The sequence below is a fragment of the Mastigoproctus giganteus genome, chromosome 9, assembly GCF_048544385.1.
Source record: "Mastigoproctus giganteus isolate SK-2022 chromosome 9, ASM4854438v1, whole genome shotgun sequence".
In the NCBI taxonomy this organism is placed as follows: domain Eukaryota; kingdom Metazoa; phylum Arthropoda; class Arachnida; order Uropygi; family Thelyphonidae; genus Mastigoproctus; species Mastigoproctus giganteus.
This window is the reverse complement of record NC_143583.1, coordinates 216,337,796-216,352,914: the sequence shown is the minus strand read 5'-3', so window position 1 is coordinate 216,352,914 and position 15,119 is coordinate 216,337,796. Positions and strand designations below refer to the sequence as shown.

At 38.6% G+C, this 15,119-nt stretch overlaps 1 protein-coding gene across 1 annotated transcript in view; it reads right to left on the bottom strand.

Annotated features, from left to right (window-relative positions):
- The window catches only part of LOC150081122 (succinyl-CoA:3-ketoacid coenzyme A transferase 1, mitochondrial-like), a 233,504-nt gene that overhangs the window by 196,477 nt on the left and 21,908 nt on the right, over positions 1-15,119 (bottom strand). Inside the window, exon 2 of the mRNA XM_090380930.1 lies at positions 12,858-13,047. Coding sequence (XP_090237056.1) covers positions 12,858-13,047 — 190 coding nt within the window. The remainder of the gene's footprint in view (positions 1-12,857; positions 13,048-15,119) is intronic.

Sequence of the window (15,119 nt, the reverse complement as noted above, 5' to 3'; positions counted from 1 at the left end):
TCAATCAGAAGGTTACCTTCTGCTGGTCATGTTGGTATCCCAGGTAATGAACATGCGGATGATGCTGCTGAACATCCCGACTCTGGATCTTCCAGACAACTAAAAGTTCCCTACACGATTACAAATCTATCATTAAAACAACATGCAGGAAAAATGGTCGCCCCTTTGAAAAACTCAAATCAATAATAAACTGCTACAGATAAAAAAAAAGAGCCACAACTGTGGCCATCTAGTTTCAGGAGAAGCAGGCGCCAAGAAGTGATTCTAGCAAGGCATCGGTCATCCGCATCCAACTCACCTGCATTTGCTTATGGGTGCGAGGTTAGCCTGTGCAGCCATTGCTCCTTAAAGCTCTTCAAACAGAGAAGTTTTTCCTGATTTATTTTCTGCTTTATTAGTTTAAATTGTCATATTAACTTATTTTCTAGAGTAGCTTTATATTCCTAGTTACGATACTTAGTTTAAAGTTTAACTTAGACAGAGATTTCGTAGATATTACTTAGTATCGGTAACGGTATCAAATCCACGTGTCACAAATTGAACGAGAGGTCTTTTAACCAAATTTAGTCGATTTATTAACCAATTGTTATATCAAATTATCTTCTATAAGTAGATTAAAGACCTAGTCAGGATCCTTAGTTTATTCTAAATTGAGATAGCGAGATTTCGAAGCTAATCAATACTTACGAGTCCGTAGAAATACCGTTCGTGATTTCCCGCCATTTTTACACGATAGCATAAGCTTAGTGTAGTATACTGCATAATATAATATTGTCAATTAATCAGTAAATCTATTAATCTTGATAAACTTTATTGTCAATTAAATTGTATTTTTAACTCTATATATATATAACGACTTAATCGTAACAAATAATTAATACATAACTATAGTGGTACACGTGATACGGAAGTTGTATAAAGGGAACACTAGATACCGAAAAAAAAAAAAAAAAAAAATATATATATATATATATAACATAACTGTTTTGGGATATAACTTAAGGATTTAATTTTTGTTTTAAATTTTATTGAATTAAATTGGAATCATGACTCTGACCAGAGCAGCAAAGCAAAAGGCTCAAGCTAATGGGAGTGCTGTGGTTCAGGGGAGAACTGAGGGGGGCAGTTGCCCTCTGAATCACAGTCTATTAAAATGCACTGTTTGCTAGATGTTTGCGGAGCAGTCGGGTACGGGACATGATACTGCCAAGAGGGATGTCTTTGTGAGTGCACGATGTAAGGAGTGCAAGGAAATCAGGCGACAACTCAGCGTTGTTATCGGCCTTTATGAGACCTTGAAGGACAGGGTGGATGCCCTCGAAGGAAATAAATTGAGGGGCCCATCAAGCTCTCAGCTGCCCGCATCAACGCCAGAGCTTGCACTTGGTCATCAGGCAACACAGGGGCAGCCCCCTAGGCAGAATGCGCTGGTCCCACAGGAACTAGTAGTTGTTGGTGACTCTATTGTCAGGGAAACGGGGAACATGCTTTGTAAAAAGGATAGGTGGAATAGAACCATTGTATGTCTGCCAGGGGCAAAGGTTGATGACGTTGTAGAGCGGATATCATCTTTTAAGGGCACAAAAGGTGATATAGTTGTACACGTTGGCACTAATGATATTAAGAGTAGGAGACCGGCGGAATTACTTAGCAAGTACAGGTCACTGTTGAAAAAAAGCCGTGAATTAGGGTTGAACTTGAAAGTGTCTGCAATTCTGCCCAGACACGATAGGAGGGAGTATATGATGAGAGCCTTGTCGATCAATTCGGCCCTGGAGGGATTGTGCAAGGCTCAAGGGGTAGAATTTTTTTCAGCCTGGACTGTACTTGTTAACAGGAGAGATTGCTTCTACAGGGATGGGATACACTTAAATAGAAAGGGTGCAAGAATTTTTGCTGATGCTGTCGAGGCAGTGTTAGGTGGGTCGGAAAACTGCTAGTTGGGGGGGATACAAGGACTAATAGATTGACAGTAGCCACTGGCAGAGGTGGAAGTGATTCTTGCACTGCTTCTATTCAAATGAGCAGAAGTCTGAAAAACAAGATGCAGGATATTTCAGAGACTGCTGGTAGTCATTGCGTTACAAGTAAACACATGGGTTGTGTTAGGGTAGCTAAGAATAGAAACAGGTGCATGTATACCTGCGTGTACACCAATGCTAGGAGTTTGGTAAATAAATTTGATGAATTTGAGGTATTGCTCAAAACGTCAAAGGCAGATATTGTTGGGATATCAGAGACGAGGTGTCACACAGATATAAGTAATGCGGAACTAGAATTTGGGGAATACAATGTATATAGAAAGGATAGACAGGACAGGAGGGGAGGAGGGGTTATGCTATTAATTAAGAAACACATAAAGTCAAAGGAAGTGAAGCCAGTTGACATCGATGGACAGGGCAGTGTCGAGTCAGTTTGGTGTGACATAAGCATAGGGAAATCAAAATTGAGAGTAGGAGTGTGCTATAGGCCTAATGACTCTGATGAGTATAATAATATATTGTACAGGGAAATAGAGTGGGCCAGTAAATCAGAGAGTCTTATAATGGGGGATTTTAATTTCCCAGATATTGACTGGAATTTGTGGGTTGGTCACTCGCACACTAGCAAGGCTTTTGTGGATTTATTGGATGATTGTTTTCTACATCAGCATGTTCGTGAGGCAACAAGAGGGAGCAATACTCTTGATCTGATTATCAGTAGTGATTCTTCATGCATTAAGAACCTGCAGATAAATGAACCACTAGGTGGCAGTGATCACAGTGTGTTGAAGTGGGATTTTCTCAAGGAGGTAACTACCATCAGAGGTAAAGGGAAGGGTTTTTGTTTTCGTAAAGGCGACTATGATGGTCTGAGACAGTATTTAAATTCTATACAGTGGGACCAACTGATGATGTTACCAACAGCAAACTCAAAATGGGAAGCATTCAAGGAACTAATCTTGGTGGCTACCAGGCTTTACATACCAACTAAGAAATATTGTTCAAGGTTTAGGCCTAAATGGTTGTCAGATGGACTAATGAGACATGTGGCAGAGAAGAAAAATGCATGGGATACATACAAATTAATGGGTGACATGGAAGCCTATGATAGATATAAGTTGGTCTGTAACCAAGTCACAAAGGAGATTAGGCAGGCAAAGGCAGACTACGAAAAATCCTTGGCAAAGGATGCAAAGAAAAACAGAAAGGAGTTCTTTACATACTTGAACTCGAGAAGGAAAGGGATGAATCAGATTGGTCCACTGGATATTGATGGTTCAACAGTTGAGGATCCTGCTCAGGTGGCTAACAATCTAAACGAGTATTTTGCATCTACATTCACGCATGAGGAGTTATTCAGGAAGGAGAATGATGTAGGTAAAGTAAACATTGGCAGTGAGCTGAATGATTTTGTAATAACTGAGAGGAAAGTGGAGGAGAGATTGTTGAGGATAAACATAAAAAAGGCACCTGGGGTGGATGGGATCTATCCAGTTATATTAAAGGAGGCAGCAAAGGAAGTATGCAAACCCCTAGCCATAATTATGAGAGCTTCTTTGGACTCAGGGGAGGTACCCATAGACTGGAGATGTGCAAATGTAACCCCAATTCACAAAGGAGGGTCAAAGGCTGACACAAGTAATTATAGACCTGTTAGTTTAACTTCTGTTCCAGGTAAATTAATGGAGGCACTGGTTAAAGAAGCACTGCAGGATCATCTAGACAAGAATTCAGTTATAGCTCAGACGCAGCATGGTTTTGTTAAGGGCAGGTCTTGCCTGACCAATTTGATTGGATACTATGATGTAGTCACAAAAGAACTGGATGCAGGGAATAACTTTGATATTATATATTTGGATCTTAGAAAGGCTTTTGATACTGTTGCACATGGAAGACTGCTGCACAAATTGGAGCAGTGTGGCATTGGAGGCAAATTGCTGCTATGGATAAGGGGATGGTTGAGTGGCAGAAGACAGAGAGTGGTAATCAATGGACACTGCTCAACGTGGACTAATGTTATTAGTGGAGTTCCTCAAGGTTCAGTGTTGGGTCCATTGTTGTTTTCGGTGTTTATGAATGATATTGATGATGGGATATCAAGTTTAATGTCTAAGTTTGCAGATGATACAAAGGTTGGGGTCGTTAAGGACACTACTGACGCTATGCTGCTGCAACAGGATCTGGAAAGGTTGAACAGATGGGCTGAGAGGTGGCAAATGAAGTTTAACATTGACAAATGTAAAGTACTACATATGGGTAACAGTAACCCCAGAGCAATGTATCAACTCTGCGGTACTACACTGACAGTGGTGGAGAATGAAAAGGACCTGGGGGTAATTGTGCAGGCAGATATGAAGTTCTCTGAGCAGTGCAGACGAGCTGCAAGAGTAGCTCATGGTGTCTTGTCAATGATATACAGGAAGTTTTCTAGCAGGGATAAGGAGGTGATTATTCCCTTGTATAAGGCAATGGTTAGGCCACATCTTGAGTACTGTATACAGGTCTGGAGGCCTCATTTCAAGAAGGATGTAGAGCTGCTGGAATGGGTACAGAGAAGGGCAACAAGATTAGTAAATGGAACAAAGGGTTGCTCTTACGAAGAAAGGCTTAAGTTTTGCAAATTACAGAGTCTGGAGACTAGGCACCGGCGAGGTGATCTGATAGAGGTGTATAAGGCTTTGAATGGTTTGAGCATGCTCAATGCCAATGGGATTCTTCATCTTTCTCAGAATAATCACCTCAGAGGGCATAAATTCAAATTGAGGAAGGACGGATGTCGGATAGATGTGCGGAAATTTGCCTTTGGCCAGCGGGTGGTTGGTTGGTGGAACCGACTTCCATCACTTGTTGTTGAAGTTGATAGCCTAAACAAATTTAAAGCTCAAACTGGAGAGGTATTTCGAACGAACGGAGGGGTGAAATGGGAGAGGGTTTTTTTTTTTTTTTTTTTGGCTGATGCTGAATAAGCTTGCTTTCTTGCATCATATGCCTCTACTAATGCTAATCCTCCTCAGTGTTTCTTTTGTCAGTCGCAGCTAACAATAAAACACATCCTCATAGAATGTCCCCAACATTCAACAGTCAGAAAATCAAGCTTCAGCATCCAACTTGCAGGAACTCTTAACCTTATTTCATATTCTTGGCAATGAAACAAATTTCGAGGAACTGTTTAATTATTTGAAACACATAAATCTGTATAATAAACTGTGATCATAGTGACAAGCAAATCATGAACAGGCACAATATGGCCCAAGAGGTCCTTGTGCCAAAAAAACCCCAAATTATTATTGTTCTTAATTAAAACAGAAAGTTTCGCTTTTACTCACAATTCTTTGGTATATTGTCACTTTGCAGCCGATTCATATTTCGGTAAGTCTGTAAGAATTCTGGAAGATCTCTTTCCGGTAGGTTGCATCCTCACAGAGTTTTTCGGCATCTATGTGAAAAGAGTTAAATATTTTTGCTGGATTTGATGGGAAGAATCTTTGCAGACTTAAGATTGTTCAGAATTAGATGCAGTGGATGATTTACTCCTCCGCAACGTCTAGCATGGCACGTGGTTTGACAAGAACATTATTCAGGGCTGGCGCATCCACTCTGCCTATGTATTATGTATTTGAAGCAGTAAAGTATTGAATGTTGAATGAGTTAGGCAATGCACGCACTCAGTTACATTTCAAGCTCGTTCGATTATCAAATAAGGCAGAAGTTAAAAACATTAGTACTGCAGTCAAGAAATATTTACCAAAACTGCGCCACATGACGTTCATGTGATGGGTGGATTTGTGTAGGACTGGAGGACTGGATTTGTGTACAAGTATATATAAATTTTTGTTATTGTAGGAATTAAGGCAAAGGGATGCACAACGGGTCAACCTATAGACATAAAATTTGGTATATGGTTCCCTAAGATATTCTAAATAAGGATCTGAAATTTTACAATGGACCTGAGTTGCTGATCAAAATTTACAACAATATTTCTGTAGGGAGAAAACGGGGGCTTTGAAACGGAATTAGACTTAAAGTCTTCCCGGGACCAACAGAACATACGCTAAAAATTTGGTGTGGAATAATTTTCGAACATCCGAATCTCAAACATAATTCGTAAATACAGAGTTACTCAAAAAAGAAGCACACAATTCAGGATGTTCGTGAAAACTGTGAAGTATTTTTTTTTTTACAATAATAGCAAAAGATACAACTCATTCCTCCTCCCTTACAAAATTCTTAGAATAACTGAGCATTCTTGTAGTATGAACGGATTGAAAAACTAAAAATTCTACCAAACTCAACAAGGGAAATTTCATTTTCAACCCCCTCGTTGCAAATTTAATTTCCTTCGCGTCCAACACAGGAAGTATGTTGTTAAAATATTTCATCCTATTTTATTCGTTTATTTACATTTCTTGTACATTAAAAAAATAGGACGTACTTACAAACTAATTTAGGTTGTCCGTCTTATTAGGATGACAACCTAAAATAGTTTCTCAGTTTTCAATCTGATTGGCACACCTAGGGTCCTGAGCTGGATATCATCATTCTTTTCTTTCTTGGTGATTCCCTTCTTCTACTTCTCTCTCTCTCTCTCTCTCTCTCTCTCTCTCTCTCTCTCTCTCTCTCTCTCTCTCTCTCAGGGTAGGTAACTCGGGAATTTTTTTTTTTTTTTTGGTAGGTGCAGAATAAGCCTCAGGCTTCCTTACACCATATGGCTAATAATAATAATAATAATAATAATAATAATAATAATAATAATGTGCCCACTCTGACTCTGAACTTAACAAAACTGAACTCTCCAAAAAAATTAATCAGCTATCCACTAAATCTGATTTACGATCAGATAAAATTATTCTATGAAAGTAGCGAGTTTCATCATAATGGATAATCGTATTGTTACTGAAGGCTGGCTGCCTAAAGATTGGAAATCTTACCGTCAAACACCAGTGAAAATCCAATGCTGATATCAGAGTTCAGATCCATAGCTATCATTTGTGTATCGCCCCCCCCCCCATTTTTGAAAATATTGGAAAAAGCGTTATTAACACCATTATCTTAAATCTTAGCGTATAAATCATGAAGGGAAGATCGACCGCTTCAAAATGAAGGGGAACAATACATGCCTCACGTTTATCAGTAGTGGAATGAAAAATCCTCTCTCTCTCCATGCTATCTTCGTTCTTACATGAACGAACGAAAAATTATATCCTAATTTTTGGTCAAATATCAAAATTCTGAAATTTCTGCTCACAGAGAGCGTATTGCATTTATCTCTTTAAGATCATCAAATCTAGAATCACTTCTTTGGATATACCGCAAGGCGGGTCAATATCACAGCTTTTATTTATTGCCATATTCGTACCAGTTTTCAATTATTCTTTGCATATGATATGTTTTCTGTATCAAATCGCCTGCTTTTACCAGTTTAAATTCTCTTGCTAATCAAGAATTACAGGTTTATGTCAAACACGTAGCAAATTTTATTTTTAAATGTAACATGAAGAAAATCAAGTATGTTCGTTTTTATTTAGCCAACTTTCCTACCTTGCTTGATTTGCACTCAGGGGTAGTACCGCTGGTAAAATCGCTTTCCATCCCACACCGGGTTGAAAAGACCTGAGTTCGTTGGTCTCATTCAAATCGACTATAGAACACACGCAATTTACAAACACTAATATACTACGCAATATGGCATAATTCGACGGTGCGCCTAAAACCCTGCAACAAAAAAAAACAACAAAAAACAGTCACATTAGGGCCATCCGGAATATACTTTCATCTGCCCAAGTATATTATGTTTGTGAATTGCGTGTATTCTCTGATCTATTTGCTGAACGCAAAATCGGAGTTTCTAGGGGGAGGGAGATCTTTCTATCTACGCCTCAGACTGACTAACTCAGCCACGGAGTGAAAACAACCCATAAAAATTCCTCGCTTCACAGTGCCGGGTAATTCTACGCCCCGGGAAGAATGATTTTTGCATCCCAGGCAAGGTCCCTGCTGGCCCATACCTTAATCCGGCACTGGTCTGCGCGAGTGGCACAGTGGTATCGTCACCGTTCTCCCCCACACCCGGTGGAAAAGGGCCGGGTTCGAATCCCATCGATGACACGAGGAACTTTAATGGGCTTTTTCCACTCCGTGGCTGAGTTTGTCGGTCTCAGGCATAGATAGCAAGATTCCCCCTCCCCTCAGAAACTGGAGTTTTTTCGTCTAGCAAACAGGCAAATCGACCAGAGAACACACACAATTTACAGACAAAATAAAAATGGGTAGATGTAATCATTTACAGGGGACCCTAATATCATAATTTTTTACTACTGTAATAATTTCGTAGCCTCCTGTTGCTATCGCGATGAGCTCAACTATTGCGAGTATCCGCTTAAAATGCCGTGTGATGCTAATCATCTCTGCGTAAGCAGTTCGTCTCTCCAGTGGAAATACAGATATGCCATCTGTATTTCCACTTCTCAGTGAATTTTGTCCAAAGATTAATTTTCTCCTGCCGAATGTCCGTGGCCGGATTACTTGCAATGTCGAGGATTTGAGTTGCCAAACCTTTCTTTAAGTTAGAAATCATAATCATGATTCGGTATGCCACATAAAGGTCAATCGGAATACAACCTGAGATCACTTGTAATGCATTGGTTGATGTTGTTCTGCAGCATCTGTGTGTTGCCAATATCATCTTTCTCTGCAATGATTAGAGTTTGGCCTTCACTGTGACGTGAGTAACTGTAGGAAATCATATGGCAGCCGTATATACTACAATGGGCAAAAATATAGACTTATAATATAATGCCAAAGTTTTGTGTTTTATACCCCATTCAGATCTTGAGAGCCTAATCACATTGGCAGTAAACTTTTTAATCTTTTCAGCTAAGTTCTTTACGTGGGGGATAAAAGAAAATTTATCATCAATTAAGAGACCAAGATATTTATTTTGAGAAACATAAGGAATTTGGACATTGTTGATATGAAGGTTAGGAGGTCTGTTATAATCCAGTTTATTGTTGAAGATCATCATTTTAGTTTTTGTCTCAGAAATTTTTAATTTGTTTATTCTAGACCATTCCAGCAAATCATCCAGGATTTCTTTCCGATGTGTTTCTTGCAAAAGTCTTGACCTGCCTGGTATGCATAGCGCTAAATCGTCGGCAAATGCTATTTTATTGCAAATTTGACTTTCTTTTAGTAACCATTGGTCTAAAACAGAATTCCAGAGGAGAGGCCCAAGGACCGAGCCTTGTGGGCATCCTCTGGAAATGAATTTTGAAAATACCAAGTGTTGTGAGATGACTTTTATCTGCCTATTTGAAAAAAAAGATCTAATAACCTGATATAGTAAATCATCACATTCTGCCTCTCGAAGTGACCTGAGGGCGCTCTCGCACCAGAATGTATCGAAAGCGCCCTCAAAGTCGATAAAAACAACCATCATGTATTTTTTGTCTGTAGTTTTACATAGATTCACCAAATTTCTGATGGCATCTTCAGTGGAGGAGCCTTTCATAAAGCCGAATTGTGAATTAGAACTCGTATTACTTGCAACCAAAACCTTCTGCATCCTAGGCGCTAATAATCTCTCATAAAGCTTTCCAAGATTTCCTAGAAGGAATATTGGGCGATATACCTTGGGATCCGTTGCCAATTTTCGAGGCTTTCTGAGCATTTTTACTAATTCAATCTTCCAAAAATTTGGAAAAGTCCTCTCTAATAGACATTTGTTGAATACATTCAACAATATATGTGGAAAATGTTGGTGAAATCTTTTGATTTCCACATTTTCAACTAAGTCCATTCCAGGACATTTTGACAGATTGATTTTAGAAATTGCAAGTGCAAGTTCATCTAGACTAAATAGTTCCGTGTCATTTGATCCCTTGTAAGATCCGTTAACGAACCTTATCTGAGCTTGTTCGGTTGTGTCTTGCTCTGGGTGATCATCAGGGAAAAGTCTCTCTATAATAGCTTCAACCGTGGAGAGCCAATCAGTAGTCAGACTTCCGTTAGAGTAAACAGAACTATATATCTCAGGAGTTACAAGTTTGTCACGACAAATTTTGTATATTAATCCCCATGGGTCAGAATTACCTGTATGGGACACTAGTTTCTGCCATTAGGATCTTTTGGCTTCCTCAATAGCTTCGAAATATTCCTTACGTAATTGACAATAGACTTCTTTTAGTCGCCTAACGTCTGTTTCTGTTAAGTATCTGTGCCTCTGGAAATTCTTCCTTGCATTTATAACCCGTCTTCTCAAAACAGATAACTGGGGATTCCACCATGGGGGTGGAGCCAGGTCTCCTAACTTTCCTTTTAGTGGATTCAGTCAAAGCTCGGTAAAGAGTGTTTTGCACAAAGTAAGCATATTCTACTGCATATAAACTGTTCAATTGTGCAATTTTATCATTTGAAAATTCTTGTTGCAAGACTTGCTTAAATTTGGTCCAGTTCGTGGTTCTGATAGAGAAGCGGTTTAAATCCTGAAGGTGACCTGAAGAACCTCTATCCCCAACATTTAATACTAAATCAAAGTGATAGCACGGTGATCGCTATTGCATACATCCGGGCAGATCATCCAGTTTTTTGCATGCTGCGACAAGCGTGGAGAGGAAAGGGTAAGGTCTATGTTAGACCGTCCGTGAACGTTCCAAAAGGTTGTTGGCATGTGAAGATTATGCACATTCCAATGGTTAGTTAATATAAATTCTTCAAACACAGAACCTCTAGCGTCATTGCGTTCGCTAAACCAAAGTTGAGATTTTGCATTGGAGTCAGTTGAAACCAATATATTTGCACTAGGAAAAGTGCTTAAAATTTCTTCCAAAAGATTCATTGATACCTGCTCGTGCCTACTTCATATGCAAAATAAACAGTTCTTTACAGCAATGCTACTCAAAGTGTGATCCGCGGACCTGTGCCAGTCCGCCAACAGTTTGTTACCGGTCCACAACGATTTGTATTTTACAAAAGTACCGGTACGTGACGGATTGGAAATAAAAGAAACTGGTCCTTCACCACAGATAGTTTGAGAAGCACTGCTTTACAGATTCATAATTTAGAAGATGGAAATAACTGCCATCTTCTTCTAAATTATGAATTCTTATTCTCGGCTAAATTATGAATCTTTACTTTCAAATGAAGTAAAGTTTTTTTTTCATGATTTCTTATAACAATTCAGGGTCAGTCAGCAGTAAATAAGTAATAAATCTTAATCATGTGAAAGTAAATTTAAATTGTATATAGATGCTGAATGAATCAAATATCCACACCTCATCGAAAATCCAAGTTCTCCCGACACCCGTTTCCATTTTACCATTTGTGTTGTATCACAAAAGTTGGCAGAAGTTTGGATGTTCCAATTATAACAATCATACTACTTATTTTATTTATTTTGCGTCGGACGATCCCCAGAATATATTAACTTCATAAAGCAACGAAAAAAAAAAAAAAAAAAAACAAGAAAACAGTAATTTGATTTAAGCCAAAAAAAGGTGTCAGATCTTTGAATGAATTTTCAAATGTGATTTATAGCTTTGTGAGCTCTAAACAGATTCCTCATCTGCAGAGGCCCGTGTACGGTCTTCTACAAGTGACGGTTTGTGGAGTGATGTGCATAATAACTGAGAGGTCATAATCGATTAGAGCAAATCATACGATTATACTCATATCTTTCGATTATTTTGATAATGGAAAAATTATGCCATTATGTTATTAGAATGATATAATCGAATAATTAGTAGTTATAATTACTAATAATTTCGAATATTCAAACGTCTCGATTACTAATCATTCGGTTATTGAAATTATTTTTATGCATATCGCTAGTGCGAGAGAATAATGACTCTAAAAGCATCTTACTTTCTGTAGGCTCAGTTCGAATCGTGAACTATTTGTGCATACGCTTTATTGGTATCGAATTCTTTGATAAATGTCGAGCAAAAGCGACGGAGATATACAGTACGTACTCTCTCTCTCTCTCTCTCTCTCTCTCTCTCTCTCTCTCTCTCTCTCTCTCTCTCTCTCTCTCACCGCTGGACTCGCACCCTCTTCTTATACACAAATAAAATAACAGTCTCATCACTGCTAAAAGCTTACTGTAAATAAATATTTTTGCTAAAATATCTAAATTAAAAAAACGGCCTCACGTGATTTAGTGCTGCATATTTCTGACGAATACGCTTAAGAATCTGCGTTAATTGCAGTGACTTCTTCAAGTTCAAAGCCATCACTTAAATTCCAACAGTCTTAAAACACTACCTCTTGTGAATATTATCTATGTTTATACAGAAAGGAACTCGTATGAGGCGCCCATGTTATCAGAATGCCTTTATCTTATCATAAAATATGAGCTTCTTTTTTTTTTCTTTCTAAGTAGTAAAGTTCTTTATAGGATACAGGCCTATTATAAAACTAAAATGTAATCTAATTGTGCAATTTATTATTCTAATTATGTGAATGAAATTTATAGTAAATATAATTTTTCTACACCTTATTTTTTGGTTTTAAATAAAAATGTATGCAGAAAAAAAGTTTTAAGCATCAAAATTCACTTTAAGTAGCAAAAGTTTTAAGCAGTGAAAATTCACCGTTATCACCGAAATTGGCACACACAGTAGAGACTCTATATAACGACCCCCGAGGGAAATGAGAAAAAAATGGTCTAAAGGACGTTATATCGATCGTTGTTAAAATCAGCAAAAAAACAAGTAAAAGCTTGAACATTTAACGTAATTCTACTAATACAATATAGTATAATCTTATTTATAATAATTATGTACAAACAAGAAATTATGATTGTAAGGTTATAATTAAATTGTAAATTTTCCTACATAGGCTACACACCAGTCAACAACTAATAAGAGAATTGTTCCATACTTTGAAATAATCTGTCAAAACACGCTGTTTCAATGGTAGAGCATATTTTAAAAGAGAATTATGAAGGTGCGCGATAGTTGTTATTTCACTTTCGCAGTTAGGCTGCACTTTGAAATATTGACGTACAAGTTCTAATCCTTGATGAGCATCTTTCACTGAAACTTCTTGTTCAATCACAGTAGGTTCATCACTACAATTTCAGAAGATTCCATTACGTCTGCAATGAGGTCCTCTTCATTCGTGCATATCCTGAAACACACAATATCCGCATCCACTTCTGCGTAATCCTTGAAACTTAAGTTTTCCTGTAAGTTTAGGTGATGACGCATATCCTCAAATATTTCTTCCCTATTATCGGACTGTTCTTCACAATTAATAGAGGAGAAGCATGCGGAACTTCACATATTGCATCATTCAAGGCGGTAAAATCCAGCATGTTTGAAGCAGTTGGCTGTCACGTTTCATCAACTTCATCCCATGCTGAAACACATAAATACACATAAATATGTTTGTGGTTAACTGCACCCCCTCATTGGGGTGCAGTTAACCACAAACACAAAAATTTTTCTAATCTTCTCATTCATCCTGCGTCTCTGATCAATTCTTCGTAGATTTGTGATGTCATCCATACCTTTTGGTTTGCTCGATACATAGTCGGTAATGCTTTCAAACTTTAAAGTATCGAGGCTTCTGGGCTTTCTCAATGATTAAAAAGAGGAAGCTTCTCTGTGCCAGACATGTTTGCTGCTAAGACAAAAGTAATCCGTTGTTTGTCATCCGGTAGCCAATTAAAAAAAAAAAGTCCAGTTTCATCAGTATTAAAGATGTCATTGTGGTTGTATGTCAGCAAACCATTTTTTAAACGATTTTCCTTCTATTTCTTTGTGGTTTCACTTTCGCAACACACTTTTTTGAAAGACAGGCTATGACAGTCTTAAATTTCTGGAATCATCCATCTGGACTTTTAAATTTTTCAATATCCATTCGATGCCCAAATGATTCAGCTTTTGCTTTTAAAATACAGTATTACCTTCTACGGGAACGTTTTTTGCACGCATCATCATTAGCCATTCCATTTAAAGATCAGGATACTTTGACTTTCGTGTTTGATTCTCTAAACTTTCAATCTTTTTTCGATCATTTAGAATAGTGAACAGAGTACTCTTCGAAATTTCGAAATGTCAGTCTTAGAATGCAAACCATTATCTGCAGCTTGCAAAATTCTAATTTTATCTGCGATTGGCAAAGCTATCCGCTTTCTTGGAGCCATACCAATAAACATACACTAACTAATGAACTTCTAGCCGATGTTCACTTCATCACCGCACTGCGAGAAAAGAGCGTGAGAAATATTAACGGTCAGGCTGCAATTACTTTATATTTGAAGCGTTCTCTCATTTTTAAACGCGAATATTGTACACCAAAAACTTAAGGATCAACACTATTCCTAAAGGTTACAACCACAAAATCAAACGAAACAGCCTGTGGCGATTTGCATAACTGTGGCCGTTCAGTAGAAAGCTGGTGCACATGCAAAAATTTGAATCGTGATGAATTTGAATCAAAAATTTGAATCGGCTCACATAAACAGATAAAAGTAGCAGTTCAGCAGTATATGTGCAAATTACTGAATGGTGGCACAATCGTTACAGACGTTCGATTGATTTCATGCAGTGCTACAGACAACGAAATGGCCAGTAGACAATATCTGGATACTTTACTCGGGAGCGAATAATTGGGAAGCTCGAGGAAGGTCGAAGTGCGAGGAGTGTGGCTGCAGATTTTGGTATCGCCCATAGCATCGGCTCACGTGCGTGGCCGACCTTCAGAACGACAGGTTCATCTGTTCGAAGGACCAGTGGTGGTCGTCCATGAAAAACAACGCCCAATGATGACAGCTATATACTCCTACGGAAAAAGAGGGGACCGAAACCAGTTAGCGGGATCCTGTGCAAACTAGCTGCACACGACGCAGGATATCGCGGTTTACTGTGGCCAGGCGATTCCACAAAGGTGGACTGTTTGCCCGACGGCCAGTACGCTGTGTCCCTTTAACACCTGCCCATCGGAGACACCGTTTTAGTGGCGCATCGAACACAAGAACTGGACAGCAGCGTAATGGGGTAAGGTACTCTTTACTGATCAGAGTAGATTCAGTCTCAGCAACGATTCTGGATGTCAGTTGATCTGGCGAGAGGTTGGCACACGGTATCACCCCTGAAATGGCTCGATATGTTCTCGTCTGGGGAGGCGTTATCTTGG